Source organism: Ipomoea nil, unplaced genomic scaffold, assembly GCF_001879475.1.
Source record: "Ipomoea nil cultivar Tokyo-kokei standard unplaced genomic scaffold, Asagao_1.1 scaffold3321, whole genome shotgun sequence".
In the NCBI taxonomy this organism is placed as follows: Eukaryota; Viridiplantae; Streptophyta; class Magnoliopsida; order Solanales; family Convolvulaceae; genus Ipomoea; species Ipomoea nil.
The window spans coordinates 4,975,562-4,991,210 of NW_017619749.1; the positions used below are offsets into that span (position 1 = coordinate 4,975,562).

At 33.7% G+C, this 15,649-nt stretch overlaps 1 protein-coding gene across 2 annotated transcripts; it reads right to left on the reverse strand.

Moving 5' to 3' along the window:
- Positions 1 to 454: 454 nt before the first annotated feature.
- Positions 455 to 14,836, reverse strand: LOC109170474. 2 transcript variants are annotated; one of them, XM_019319601.1, is made up of 9 exons: positions 14,466 to 14,836; positions 14,263 to 14,348; positions 13,265 to 13,648; positions 12,944 to 13,165; positions 1,736 to 1,860; positions 1,467 to 1,656; positions 1,151 to 1,372; positions 844 to 968; positions 455 to 752 (listed from the first exon to the last, which is right to left on the reverse strand). In XM_019319601.1, exons 1-9 carry the CDS (start codon positions 14,496 to 14,498, stop codon positions 706 to 708), a joined length of 1,434 nt encoding a protein of 477 aa, XP_019175146.1. In that variant the 5' UTR covers positions 14,499 to 14,836; the 3' UTR covers positions 455 to 705. The 2 variants fall into 2 exon arrangements, with proteins under 2 accessions (XP_019175146.1, XP_019175147.1); XM_019319602.1 differs by lacking the exons at positions 12,944 to 13,165; positions 13,265 to 13,648; positions 14,263 to 14,348; positions 14,466 to 14,836 and adding exons at positions 1,935 to 2,162; positions 2,269 to 2,424; positions 2,860 to 2,945; positions 3,061 to 3,407.
- Between the last annotated feature and the right edge of the window lie 813 nt (positions 14,837 to 15,649).

Genomic DNA, 15,649 nt, shown 5'->3' on the forward strand with positions numbered 1-15,649 from the left:
GGCTGCAAAAGTACTAGTATAGTTAATGGCGGAATTATATATTATATAATATAATGGTGTGTGATTGCTTAGCTTGCGGTGCGGATTAGAAGTGACAGTCAAGAAATTATGGCACATGGCTTGCATGTACATATATGTGTTACATGCATAGAGAGATCAGAGGGCCATCATAGCTAGCAGCTGTACGGTTTGTTTGATTTTGACATTTATTTATATCTCATTTTTAACCTCTCCAAACTCAACTTAAATATCTCAAATATAGAAAAAAAATACTAAACACATTTAAATGTTATTCCTCTATTTTCTAAAACCCTAATCTTAACAGAGGACCACGTGAAGGTAAATTAATTTGGATTGGTTTAAAAAAAAAAATTGGATTATATATAATTGAGCAGCTAGAATAAAAAAGGCTAGCTAATTAATAAATAGCTTATACTAAAAGGCAAGAAAAAGAAACATAAGGAGACCACGTCCTCCTTCAATCCATAAAACATTATAATAAATATTTAATGTACTTGTACCAAATTAAAGAGGTTAGCTAGCTAATTGGTACGTCATTTTTCCCCACTAATACCTATATATATGTTGTGCTAATTAAACAACTTCTCCGATCCATCTCCAACTGGTGAAGCTAAGGGGCATATATAAGAGGAGTCTCTGCATGCATCTGAATTGTGTTTAGAAGGGAAAATCTTTGAAGCCTAGCTAGCTATCTCTAAATAATCCCCAGAGATAAAACTCCCCTTGGAATCCTGCAAAACAGTTTTCATCACCCAGATTAGCCATTCAAAGGATATGATGAATTGAAGTTAAGAAAGCATAGAAAATTGAGGGTGGACTTACTCCAGTATATCAGTGGCAGTTCTACGGAAGTAAAAATCAAAAGCTCAGAATTTTCCAAAACTGCTTTCATTGCAAGTCTCTCTTGCATCATCATCTCAACTAAAGAAACAAACTTGCTTCTACATCTATGGCAATTAAGAAAAAGGAATGTCAATTCAAATTTCATAAGAAACTTGTCACTTCATAATAGATCAGAGACAAAATCTAATCATCATCAAAAACCCTTTAACATCTATCTAGGATTAACAATAAATGAGAACAGAACAGACAGTAAAATCATGCCAATTAAGAATATCCAAACCGTTACTTTTTTTTGGCTGCAAAGAAATACAGGTCAATATTTTGATCAGTTGGCACTGAGGTATCGAAACTCTCAGGCCAAACAACAGATACGGGAAGCATCTCCAGTTGAAGCATTGGTGGAAATGACTTTGCTTCCTTGTAAACCTTTTCGCTTGCTCTAACTGGTAAATGAGCTGCAAGTCCATCTAAGATGTCATAATCTTTGTAGCATATTTTGAAACATCCCCTGTGAGCAGATCAGATTTGGGTAATTAAAAATGTAATGTTCACTGTATTAATCCACGAATTGAATGCAGCTCAAAGTTAAGATCTTTACTAACCTCCAAATAATATTAATAACAGGCAGTCCTGGCTCGTGGCATGCAGCTAGTTGAGCCTGTGTATTGCAGCCAACACGGGGTTGATTAAAGGAACCGATAGTGTTGTCTACGCACTTTGAAGTGGTACCGCTATTACTTGATAGCTTCCTTCCTCTAAATACTCCCCAGAGATAATACTTCCCTTTCAATCCTGCAAATTAAACATACAGTAGTTAAGAAAGCAATAAAATGAATTCCTATAAATGAAAAATTGAGGGTGCAGGACTTACTCCAGTATAGCAGTGGCACTTCTTCAGAAGTAAAAATCAAAAGCTCAGCATTTTTGAAAACTGCTTTCATTGCAACTTCCTCTCGCATCATTATCTCAACTAAAGAATCAAACTTGCTTTCACATCTATGGCAACAAAAAGGAATGTGATCAATTAAAATTTCATAATAGAGACCCTTACAATCAAAGTAAACCCTTACTTTGTGTCTGCTGGAAAGAAATACAGGGCAATATTTTCATCACTTGGCTCTGAGGTAAGGAAACTCTTAGGCCAAACAACAGATTTGGGAAGCATCTCAAGTTGAAGCATTGATGGAAGTGAATTTGCTTCCTTGTAAGCCTTTTCGCAAGCTTTAGCTGATAAATGAGCTACAACTCCTAGTCCATCAAAGATGTCATAATCTTTGTTGCATATTTTGAAACTTCCCCTGTGATTTGGGAAACATACACATACAGTAATTAAAAATGTAATGTTCAAATTTGGTTAGCAATAACACGAATTGAATGCAGCTCAAAGTTAAGATCTTTACTAACTTCCAAATATTATCAATAACAGGCAGTGCTGGCTCATGGCGTGCATCACAAGATTGATCATTGGTTTTCTCAGAATTGTGGACCTTATCCTTGCAGTCGTCACAAATCCATCTCACAAATTCATCAAAACTCTCTGGAATAACATCTAGGCAGTAGCTGAAAGGGTGGGTGGTAAAACAGACAAAAAATCAACTTTCAACAATCAAGTAAAGGAAATTAAAGAAAATAAATGTAGTAGAAAACTGAACAAAAATGAATTCCAAATTCATAGAGAACTTAACTTGAATCAATTCATTTAAAGAATTTTCAAACAATATAATCAATCATCTTCTTTCTGATACATACAATGAATTCATTTTCATTTCCAGCAAATTCAAACGTAACATACAGAGTATTGCAAAAGGTGTATAAGGATACTTTATAACATACATACATACATACATACATGTGGCCAAAATTGTTACACTCAAACATAATCCCATTTTGAGTTTGCGCAATAATGAAACATACAGTAGTAGTTGATTTAAAGAATAGAAAATTGAGTAAAATGTATGAGCAGAGTAGATAGATGATGATGATGATGGAGCTTACCGATGCACAGCAAATTCCACACACTTGATACAGAAAACGAAAGCATTAGGGTATCCCCGGTCACCACATTGTAGGCATATAGTATCCTGAAGTACGTAACAAGGAACATTCACACGTATAAAAAAGGTATATATTCAAACCCGCATATATATAATGTAATCAAGAAACTGAAAATATAAAAACCCATGGAACGTAACTTACATCGGGAAGTGGACGATTAGGGGAATCAGCCATGGCAATGGAGCAGCTTCTACTGTAATCCAACAATGGGGGTGTCTGGTAGCCTATTGTAATGAATGTTAAAATGAAAGTAGGGAAAAGGAGAAGGATAGAAGAGAATTGTAAGAGGAGAAGAAGAAAAGAAGAATTTGCAGAAGAAGGAGAGAAGAACGGAGAGGGTAGAGAGAAAAAAGAGATATTCTTCAGTAGGGGATAGATGACGGATTGGCAGTGATCATGGTGAGGCTAAGCTAGAAGAAGCTTTCATGTTTGAGCTGAAAAGAATGAATGTTACAACAGCAACTGAGAGCCAAAGCAAGCTCTTATTACAAAACCCAAAAAAGGGTTATAACTAACCAAACAATGAAAAACACATAAAAGCCCCTTTATTATATTTATCACTCCTTCATCAACTCTTCATTTCTTCTTCATCACCTCTCTATATCTTCATCATTATACATGGGAATTATCTTCTCCTGGTCTTTGTTTTGTTATTCTTTTTTTTTTTTTTAATTTTGTTTTCTTGTTTATTTTCATGCGAATTGTTTGCTGTTTGCGCAATGTCTTTTTTCCCAGCCATAATTTTGTTTTCTTGTTTATTTTAATACGAATAATTTCTGTTTGCGCAATGTTTTTTTCCAGCCACATACAAACAAAAATTTGTTTTAAATTTTGGACACAATTCAAATATGTAATATTTTTTTTAATTATTATATTTAAAATGATTAAAATAAATAGAGCAACAACAAAAATTAATTTAAATATTTATTATAATTATTATTTAATTAAATGTAGGTATGTTTATTTTAATTAATTTTCATAATTATAAATTTATAATTCAAATAAATAAAGAAATAATTAAACTTTTTTAGCCTGCTTCTAATTGATTATCTCACATTTTGATTGCATATTTAGGAGTGCAAAAACCTAATTTGAAGAAATATGTGTGCAAACTGCTGAAAGAAATCACATATTGCTTTAAATTGGAATGCAAATCTTAAATTTTTAATTTTACTCTTCATTTTAACACTAACTAAACATCAAAGCTAATGGAAAATCATTTTGAATTAAAATTCAATAGTCGCAGGATCACTTTGAGAAAATTAAAAGTCAAGAGACCAATTTGAGAAAGAGTTTTTTCCACTTTTGGTCCCTCGACTTCACTTGTGGTGACAAATGGGATTCACGACTTTTATTCCGGACATAATAGGTGCTCAACTTTAATTTTTTTTCCACATTTGGTCCCATCCGACCAAGAACCTGGCCAACCCACCGGAATTAGACTCAACCCTTGTTATGTTAAGGGTATTCTAGTCATTTCTAACCCATGTAAAATAATTAAATATAAGATTTATTCTGTATATACACCTCATTCTCGCCTGGTAGAAGCTCGGCGACAATCACCGGCGTTGTCTGGTTCAAGATTCATGGTTGTATTGTTATACTAGCATGAAACAAGATATTTCTTTGAACCCAACTCTCAACTCCTCCCACTGTGTCCTCGAATTCCATTTCTCCATTGACGACCTTCATCTCCACCAGCCATAGCTCCGGCGCCACTTGAAGAATTTCCACCATTAACGTTACTCTTGCTTTTACCAGTCTGATTCCCCCTCCCTTTCCCCTCTCCACCCTATACCCTGCTTCACTCCCGATCTTCTTTACCTTCTCCTCAACCTCTCCAACCTCGGAATTTGTGGTGAATCTCATTTCTTTCTTGTTCAATCCCGCCTGGAATAGCCCTGATAGATCCAACCCGGGAGACATTGAAATGATATCGAATGCGTTCATTTTGGTTAAGTGTTTGCAATCTTTGTCGAACTCTTGGTTCCCGAATTGATGTTCGTCTGTCAAATCTATCACTGATGATGACTTCTTGAACCGCGGGAGCTTCATCAGTTCCTCGATGGACATTCTGGTTACCGGATTGGGATCGAGCAGCCGGAAAATTATGCTCCGGGTGGGCTTTGTGATCCAATCCGGGAACTGAAACGCGCGGCTTCGTATTGCACGGTACATGTTTGATATATTGCTGTCGTCGAATGGGAGGTACCCTGCGAGGAAGGCGAAGAGGATGACGCCGCAAGACCACGCGTCGGCCTTGGCGCCGTCGTAGCCTTTTCTGATCATCACCTCCGGGGCGGTGTAGGCCGGAGTACCGCACGCGGTGTGGAGGAGGCCGTTCCGAATCTGCTCCGGCAGCGTGGAGAGGCCGAAATCGGAGATCTTGAGCTTGCCGTCCTTGTCGAGGAGGAGGTTCTGGGGCTTGATGTCACGGTGGGTGACGCCGTTCTGGTGGCAGAAGTGGAGGGCGAAGACGAGCTGGTGAAAATAATACCTCGCCGTGCGAAGAAATATCTTCCTTCTTGGCACACCTTCGATTTGAATAGAGATAGGCGAGAATGAGGTGTATATACAGAATAAATTTTATATTTAATTATTTTACATGGGTTAGAAATGACTAGAATACCCTTAACATAACAAGGGTTGAGTTTAATTCCGGTGGGTTGGCCGGGTTCTTGGTCGGATGGGACCAAATGTGGAAAAAAAATTGAAGTTGAGCACCTATTATGTCCGGAATAAAAGTCGTGAATCCCATTTGTCACCACAAGTGAAGTCGAGGGACCAAAAGTGGAAAAAACTCATTTGAGAAAAGATCATAGTCAGAGGACTATTTTAAGAATTCACTCTCTTTAAATATAAATATAAATATAAATAAAAGTTTCACAATTATATGCGGGCACACACACCACAGGATTGCAATTCCTTCATTTTCATGGAATTAAAATTCCATGTCCCCGGAATTTTAATTCCATGGATTTTAGGAAGAAAAAAATATAATGATTAGACAAAATTATCATCCCTTTTTAACCTAAAATTGACGCCGGACAACAATAATGGGTATTTTGAACTTTATACTACTTATTCCCTTTCAATTCCTATGTATACCAAACATTGGAATTGAAATTCTCAGTAATTTTATTCCTGTAAACCAAACACTGAAATTTAAATTCATAATTTATTCCCAGTAATTCATCTCCCATTAAATTGTAATTCCTTTCCCACGTAATTCCCTCACTCCAACCAACTCCCTGTTAGAATTCTAATACGTGCACTCTCTTTTCTAGTCATTTATGAGACAAAGAATGATAAATTATATTAATCTTAAGGGACTTAAAGAAAAAATATCAACATAAAATTTTTAGAAACTAAAAGTTGAGAATAGAATTTTGGAGTAGAAGCATTATTTTGTTTCTAATGTAGGATAGATTACAAATTTAGTTGAGATTGAAAAGGACAGAGAGAGTGAAAAAAAAAAAAAAAAAAAAAAAAAAAAAAAAAAAAACTATGGTTGAATTGTTTTAATGTCGTCATCCAGGCCAGCTATTCTCTCTATTTTTAGTTCCTTTAGTCTTTTACCACTTTTTTTTTTTTTTTTTTATCTTTTCTTTCTCATTACCCCAGGTCTTTTACCACTCGAGGGACACTATTTATATATAAATATTATAACTATAAATTTAAATTTAAATTGATGTTTTTTTTTTTTTGAAAACAATTTAAATTGATGTTAGTAATAGAATTAATACTGAAACGAAAACAATTCATCAATGTTAATTAAATATAATTACAATATTTATGTTACTAGTACTTGTTTAAAATTATAATTATAATATTGATAAATGGTATCAAGTATTTTCACATTTATTTTGATTATCGGGTAACATTTATGTGAGACCGTCACACAGGTCTCAATACGTGTGACAGGTTGGATCTTTGATTAATTGGTTAATTTTTTTATTAATGAGTCAGATCTTTGACTTCATTAATCAACTATTCGAACCGTCTCACACATTGAGACCTATGAGACGATCTCTCACAAATTTTCGCCTTATATGTAAGCAATAAATTGAAGAAAAACAAATCATATATTTAATTTTAAGGGTATAAATGTCCATTTTATAAAAAATGTGAGAAAATTGTTATTTTTTAAATAATTTGAGAGGAAAAAATACATTGGTTTAAGATAATCAATTAGAAATAACAAATAAAAATTAGGAAATTACAACTTTGCTGAACTTTAACAATCTCATTCAAAAGTTTGATGTCGATATTTTTATTGTGACCAAAATAATGTATCATTCTTTTTCATATTGAGAATTAAAAGTGAGTGAGTAAAATTATTTTAAAAAAAATTGTTTAGTTCTAATAGTATTGCAATCAAAGTTTTAACTTTAAATACATAAAGAGAGGAAATGTGATTTCGTATTCGTAGTATAGGTACTAGTGTTGGTAATAGTACATTACATTTGTGTAACTCAGTGCACTGCAATACTAAGGTTAAGAACATTCCAGTAATTTTCATATTGGCAAGATGATCGAATGACATGGATTATATAATTAACATTTATATGTTTTTATTGCTTAGGGTTGCAAATTTGCAGGCCGTACAAAACGCCATCAGTAGTGGTAGGTGTTGGTATTCAAGTTCTTGGAAAAGTAAATAATTCACATGCTCAAGGTTTTCCAAAAGAAAGTAAAAAAATCACATGTTCGAGTTTGACCCTGGTGATGTAAGGATGAGTTTTTTGGAAAAGTTTTGACCAGCCAGAGCTGGTTTATGTCAACGTAAAAAAAAAAAAAAAAAAAAAAGACGCAATAATACATGTACACACTGTCTTACTTTCTCTATATCAGCAATTACTATATTTCAAGTTTATCACCACCGTCGACCCCAATTATTTTGTGGACCTAGTGTACATTGCAATATGAATTCGGATCCAAATTTTCACAATTTACATTTTTAAAATTAAAAATTTACATACTAAAAACACACAATGTTAACATATATGTAATTAGTTACCTAGTTTTGTATTCACAAGTTTCTTTCAAATACTGCATGCAGTCACACAATATTAACATATTAGGATTTTATGACCATGTCTTCCCTTATACAATTGTTATGTGTTTTGACTTAGAAACACGATTTATATTCTAAAAGTTTACAATTTCATACTTAAAATACACAATTTATACGTTATTTATGACTATGATCTGCTTAGCAAGGTGGACTTTAGTCCATGGTGTAACAACTCCCACCACCTACTCCCAGTAAACACATGATTGATACAACGACAAATAAGTTATGTTAATTGAGAAGGATAATAGAGATGGAAAATGTAATTCGCCGTGCAATGACCTCAACTGTGATTAAGAAATTAAACATGAACTAAAGGCAGAAATAGATTGCAATTTTATTGTCAAATTATTTTATATTGTATTTCTTCAAATGTACCTGCTGCCACCAGATTCATGAACTTTTTATTCAACGTACAGCAAAAAACCATGTTTGTATCGATATTATATGTATCATATTTGACTTTGAATTGCTTTCAATCCCTTTATATATTGGACTCGGTTATTAATTTTCTCAGCTTGAATATTTATTTTTCCCATCGTGCTTCGTGTAATAATAACAATGGTCGTCGCCAATATTATGTTTGGTTAATTTTATTTAGAGTTGTTCACACGATTTGTGACCCATGAATTAACTGAGCTACCCGTACAAATATGAGTAACTTAAGTTATATATTAAACTTGTTTGTTATCTATCAAAATGGTAAAAATAGCTCTGAAAGGGATGATTTAGCTAGTGAGTGACACATAATTCTCATATTAGAGAGTTAGAGTGACACATAATTCTCATATTAGAGAGTTACATATTCGATTTTTTTCACCCTCTCAATTGAATTCATTGCACATGGTAGCTTTCTTGTGTGGTTTGCATGTTATAACATATAAGCGAGATTTAACCCCCTGCACACTCTTAATTACATCCTTCCAGATGCTCTGTCAAGTGTGGAGTCCTTGGGGTTAGGATTCAACCTTTTGGAAACAACAAGAATAATGTAAAAAATTTTCAATCATCCTAATGTCAGGAAAATCATTGAATTAAATGTGACAATGTCAAAATAATGTGAAATTAAAGTAGAATTTGCCTCATTAAAAAGTGGTTTTTTAGTATTTGAGATTGGTAAATATATATATATATATTTTTTATTTATTTATTTATTTATTTATTTATTAAAAACTAAATTAAAATTTATATTAAACACAAAAATTAATTTTAAAATTATAAAAATTTTTGATTTGACTTTTGAATAATAAGTTTGCAAGGGAGGCCACTTTATTTAATTTTGATTGTTAGTAGGATGAATTCCTTCTGAAGTTCTGTTTTAGAGCATCCACATTTGTTGGGGAGAATAGGGAGATAATGTAAGAGTGATTAGGAAAGAGAAGATGGGAATGGAGAGAAAAAAAAAAAGAAAAAAAAAAAGGAAAAATAATTTTTTTTTTTTTAAAGAAAGACTGTCAGGCGCGCCTGACGGGCGCGTGCACTGCACGCGCCTGTCAGGCGCTATAGTGACAGCCACGCGTGGCTGTCACCTGTGGCCCTTTATTTTTATTTTTGTGGTGGGTCCCACCATTTCTGAAATAACTCTTCATTTGCAGGAGAGTTATTTCACAAATAATTCTTCCCCACATTAGCTATTATCTTGAGTGGAAATAATTAATTCTGAAATATCTCCCTATTATCCACTAATGTGGATGCTCTTATAAACAATATACAACATATATGTGGTCCCTATTAATAAAGCCAACATATTACTACATATCACTTACATACTACTTTTCACTTCAAAAAAAAAAAAATGATCCCTATATTCCATATGATGCCAATACAGTACTAGTATTCATCACTTGCATAAATGATAAATCCAACAACTTTTCAATTAAAAAATGTATTACTGCTTTTTCACTTCCCAAAACAACAAAAACATCACAAACAAATGGTCCCAACTCCCATATAATGCCAACACAGTACTAAACAAATGGTTACTTCATCTCTTAAATACACAAAGCCAACTGTTTTTCAATTAAAAAAAAAAAACAAAAAAACAAAAAAAAAAAACAAACAAAACAAAAACAAAAACAAAAAACACATTACTGCTATTCGCTCACGAAACAACAAAAAACATAGAGTTTAGGCTTGGATCAAGCTTTTCAATCTCAATTTGGGATTTAATTTGCACCCCGCAAAAAAAAGCCTTTATACTATACAATTCAATAAGCTTTAAAAGTGCTATTGTATAAATAGTAGAGCAAATTCTCTTCCCAAACCAATGTGGGACAACTGCTCACATTTTTCCCTTCATTTTTCCAACTTAATGGGTCTACTTTGAGAATCATTATCTCATTCACCCATTATCCATTTTGAGCATACAATATATCAATTTCTTCATCTCACTACGAAGAACCCGAATCCACTTTGACCCGACCCAAATCAAAAGTGGATACCACTGATAATTGTACAACAAAATAGCCACTACTTAAAATGCCATTCTAATGCTATTTTTCCAACAATTAATACTTCACATTTAATTACTAAAAATTATTTTCATAAGTGTCTTACATGCATCAAGGTAGCTTTGAGCAACATATGAATGATTGTCCAAGTTTTGGGAGTGTATTGGGCTGTTTGTTAATTTTGAATTTTTATGGAGAGGGATGAGATATGTGCATATATGCTTCCTATCACGTACCACTAATTTATACTAATAAGAGAGTGGAGGTTCCATTAACATGGCCAACTAACGTGTGGAGTGGCGCAAGATCGAGGATGGTTTGCACACACTAGAGCACGTAACAAGACTCTAGATGCATGCATGCATGCATGACGTGACATCAACTGCGGCAGAATGCATGGAGACTCCACGGATGGCCAGCCGGATCATATCGGAAGTTAGTTCGGATTGAAGGTGCGCCTTTAAACTTTGATGCTGGTTTGATACCTTTTGGTAACCTCCTAAATAATTAAGTTAATTCTACAAATCTAATATGTTTAAAAGTTTAATTAGATATGCTGCCAAAAGTGTATGTATTCCTGGGATGCATACGGTAGTAGAGGCAGAGATGTTGTGCCTACGTGAAGCTCTCATTTGGCTGCGTGGAACAGGGATGGGCAACGTAGATTGTGAGATCGATTCCCATCCTTTTAGTTTAGCTTTGGTTTTTTGGTAGATGATGTAAAGCACTTATTAGCCTCTGTGATAGATGGGGCCGGGTTTGCTTTCAGTCTGTTAAACGATCTGTCAATCGTGCGGTCCATGCTATAGCACGAGAAGCAGTTTCTGTGTCAGGTCCGGGGGAATGGTTAGATACACCACCTCGTTATCTTGTTGCGATTATTACCAGTGATTTAATGAATTAAGAAGTTTTTTTCAAAAAAAAAAAAGTTTAATTAGATATTTTTAAATTTGAAGGTTTAATTGAATTCTGACATATATATAGTTAGATGCCGGATCTATTTGACCCTTATCACTATTATTATAAATTTACTATTTTTATATATAAGTTTATATATAAAAATATATAAATAATCCAGGACTTAATAATTTAGAAAATGATCCCCACACAAGAAAATAATGAAATATGAAAAATCCAAGTCATGTTTACCACACACTCTCGTTAATAAAACAAGATCTCGGGACATTTTTCGGAGATGATGTTGTTTATCCGACTAAAGGTTCTACAAATCTAGCAAATAACGATGTCTGGAGATCATTTGATCTGTGTTGTGAAATTTTACCCAGACCTTGAAGCCTAGTTTTAGTTGGTCGGGTGGTGAAATGGTAATTAAATCTCATACAAAGTAATTATAATTTAATATTTTTATTTTTATTTTTATTTTTTTCTGTCCCATTTCCTACTTTCTTGAAAATGACGGTTAATTAGGTGTCACATAAGTACTAGTACTAGGAAAGACATTTGATGAAATACGCATAACATTATGTAATGACACAGTTGAGATGTTCTTTCTTTAATTTGGCACATGGCTTGCATGTACATATATGTCATCACATGCATCATCGGCATAGCTGTACAAATTAAAGGACCACGTGAAGGTAAACTAACCTGGATCTGGATTATATATAAATAACCAAGTCGAATCAAGAAGGCTAATAAATAGTTTCTACTAAAAACAGAATCCTAAGGAGACCACTTCCTCTTTCAATTCATAAAACAAACGTTATAGTAAACATTTAATGTACAGAAGACCAAAAGGGTTAGCCAATTGGTTGGTCATTTTTCCCCACTAACAACACTATATGTTGTGCTAAACAACATTTGGTTCTGCCAAAAAGATTGTTATTAACCAACTGGCAAGCATCCTCACCTGAAAGAGATCAAGAAGTTGATATATGACATCCATGGCTACCATTGTTGCTCAAGGGGGATAACAGGACTTTATGTATCTCAATTGTGTCTACACTGCATTCCCTGCCTTAGAAGGGCAAATCTTTGCACCGTTTCAATGACTGATAGTGTTGTCTATGCGCTTTGGAGTGGTACCACTATTACTTGATTGCTGCCTTCCTCTAAATACTCCCCAGAGATAATACTTCCCTTGGAATCCTGCAAAACAGTTTTCATCAGCCAGATTAGCCATGCCATTCAAAGGATGAAGTTAAGAAAGCATTCAAATTCCTATAAAAATTGAGGCTGGACTTACTCCAGTATAGCAATGGCAGTTCTTGGGAAGTAAAAATCAAAAGCTCAGCATTTTTCAAAACTGCTTTCATTGCAACTTCCTCTCGCATCATTATCTCAACTAAATAATCAAAATTCCTTTCACATCTATGGCAAGAATTTTTTAACAAAAGGAATGTCAATTAAGATTTGATGAGAAACTTCTCACTTCATAATAGAGACTAAATCATCAAAAATCCTATAATATCTAGGATTAATAATAAATCAAATCTAATGAGAACAGACAGTAAAATGCCTAAAATATCCAAACCGTTACTTTGTGTCCGCTGGAAAGAAATACAGGGCAATATTTTCATCGGTTGGCTCTGAGGTAAGGAAACTCTTAGGCCAAACAACAGATTTGGGAAGCATCTCCAGTTTAAGCATTGGTGGAAATGAATTTGCTTCCTTGTAAACCTTTTCGTGCGCTTTAACTGATAAATGAGCTACAAGTCCATCAAAGATGTCATAATCTTTGTTGCATATTTTGAAACATCCCCTGTGAGCAGAATTAGGAAACAGTAAAAATGTTCAAATTTGCTTAGCAAAACTACACTGTATCAATCCATGAATGCTCAAAGTTAAGATCTTTACTAACTCCCAAATAACATCAATAACAGGCAGTCCTGGCTCATGGCATGCAGCTAGTTGAGCCTGTGTATTGCAGCCAACGGGTTCAACACGATGTTGATTAAAGGAACCGCTTAGTTGTCTTTGTCCGTCTTCCTCAACTACCAAGAAACTAGCATTATGTTTCTCCTCCAAATTCAACTTTTTGGGCTGAGCTTGAGTATCGATGGTAACAATTGCTTGTGCATCACAAGATTGATCTAAGGAACTACTTACTCGCCCATGTACTTTCCCATCATTGGTTTTCTCAGAATTGTGGACAATAAGTTGGTTTGGCACCTTAGCCTTGCAGTCATCACAAACCCATCTCACAAATTCATCTAAAGTATCTGGAATATCATCTAGGCAGTACCTGAAAGGTGGTAAAAGAGAGAAAAATGACAAAGAAATCAACAAACCAAAGGTTAAGAAAAAGGAACTAAATATTAATTTCAGCTTAAGAAATAGAAACTAAACCTTAATTTCAATGCCAACTTTCAAGAATCAAATAAAGAAAAAAGAAAATAAATGTAGTAAAAAACTGAAAAATAAATAAATGAATTCCAAATTCCTAGAGAACTTGAATCAATTACCGCACTCAAGTCCCATTTACAGAACAATGAATTGTTACTTTATAACATGCGGCCAAAATTGTTACCGCAATATTTTACACTCAAATCAACAATGAATTGTTTTGCTTTTCCAGCAAATTGAAATGCAAAACACAGAACATACAGAGTAATACAAGGTAAATTGCAAAAGTGTGTATGCTATATTTCTCATTCATTCTCCGGGTATAAGGATACTTTATAACATGTGGCCAAAATTGTTACTACAATATTTTACAATCAAACATAATGCCATTTTGAGTTTGCAGCAATAATGATAGGAAACACTGAAAGTCTGAAACAGTTCATTTAAAGAATAGAAAATTCAGGGTAATATTTCTAAAACCTATCACCAGAATAGATAGGTGATGGAGCTTACCGATGCACAGCAAATTCCAGACACTCGACACAGAAAACTAAAGCATTAGTGTATCCCCGGTCACCACATTGCAGGCATATAGTCACCTGAAGTAACAAGGAACATTCACACGCATAAAAGATTGGGTATTCAAACGCATAATGTAAACAAGAAACAAGGTTAGTAACTGAAAATATAAAAATCGAAATAACAATAGAACTTACATTTGCAGGAGGAATATTAGGGGAACTAACCATGGCTGTGAAGAAGAGTACGAACAAAAATAAATAAAATTGATGCAACCCACACCGCGAAGTCACGAACAATGCTGGAGCACCGTCTACCGTAGAGTTTACAAATTTTAATTGAAAATTAAGGCGTTTTTAGGCAGACAGTGATTGTGAAAGATTTATAAAAAAACAACTATTACCGAATTTCCTTTTCGGTCTCAAACCCTAATTGGCCATCAATCTATTATCTGTGTTTTTGAAAAAACTACTATTGCCGGATTTCATATTCCTTTACCCTTTTTCCCTCTAAAACCCTAAAAATGCAGTTTAATCCTATCCAGTGTAGAAGACGGACACGCGTGTGCCCAAATATGAAATATCCGATGATTATACACCTCAATGGCTGAACTTAGGGTGTGTTTGGAAATCCAAAAATTATTTTTTAAATTTCTACAGTTTAGTTAGGGGAAGAAAATTGAAGTCAATGAAAAATGTAATTATTATACTAAGGATTTGTGTCCACCTTGCAAGGTGGACTCATGCCCAAAACGACGCAGTTTTGCACATCTGGAATAATGGTGTCATTAGTAGTATCGTTTTCTAGTCAATAATATTTTTTTGTAAATATAGAGTTAAAAAATTGTGTTATAATATAATTGTGAATATAGAGTTTAAAAATTACAAATATAGAGTTTTATAATTGTAAATATTGAGTTATGGAATTGTGATTATAGAGTTCAAAAATTGTAAATATAGAATTCTGTAATTGTGAATGTAAAGTTCAAAAATTGTGTTATACTTTTGATTTACTTGTGAATATTGACTTCTGTAATTGTGAATATAGAGTTTTGTAACTATGAATATAGAATTTTTTAATTCTTAATATTGAGTTTTGTAATTGTGAATAGAGTTAATTACCAAAATGGTCCATTGACTATAGCAAAATTACAAATTTGGTCCTTGACTATTTTTTTAACTAATTAAGTCCCTCAACTTTAAAATTTTTAACCAATTTGGTCCTCCATTTGTTTGACTGTTAGTCAACCGTTAACTTGGGACCAAATTGGTAATTTGACTATAGTTAATGAATCATTTTATAATTAACTTTAGAGGTGGACAATTCGGTTTATTTGTCTCGAATCGAACCGAACAGAACTAGTTTGGTTCGGTAATATACT

What these genes read in the sequence shown, in the direction of transcription:
- LOC109170474 (XM_019319601.1), bottom strand. Translation starts at nt 14,498, where the DNA reads ATGGTTAGTTCCCCTAATATTCCTCCTGCAAAT. An exon ending in CTAATATTCCTCCTGCAAAT is followed by an intron (nt 14,349 to 14,465) that starts GTAAGTTCTATT and finishes TTGTTACTTCAG; the next exon opens with GTGACTATATGCCTGCAATG. An exon ending in GTTATTGATGTTATTTGGGA is followed by an intron (nt 13,166 to 13,264) that starts GTTAGTAAAGAT and finishes TTCTGCTCACAG; the next exon opens with GGGATGTTTCAAAATATGCA.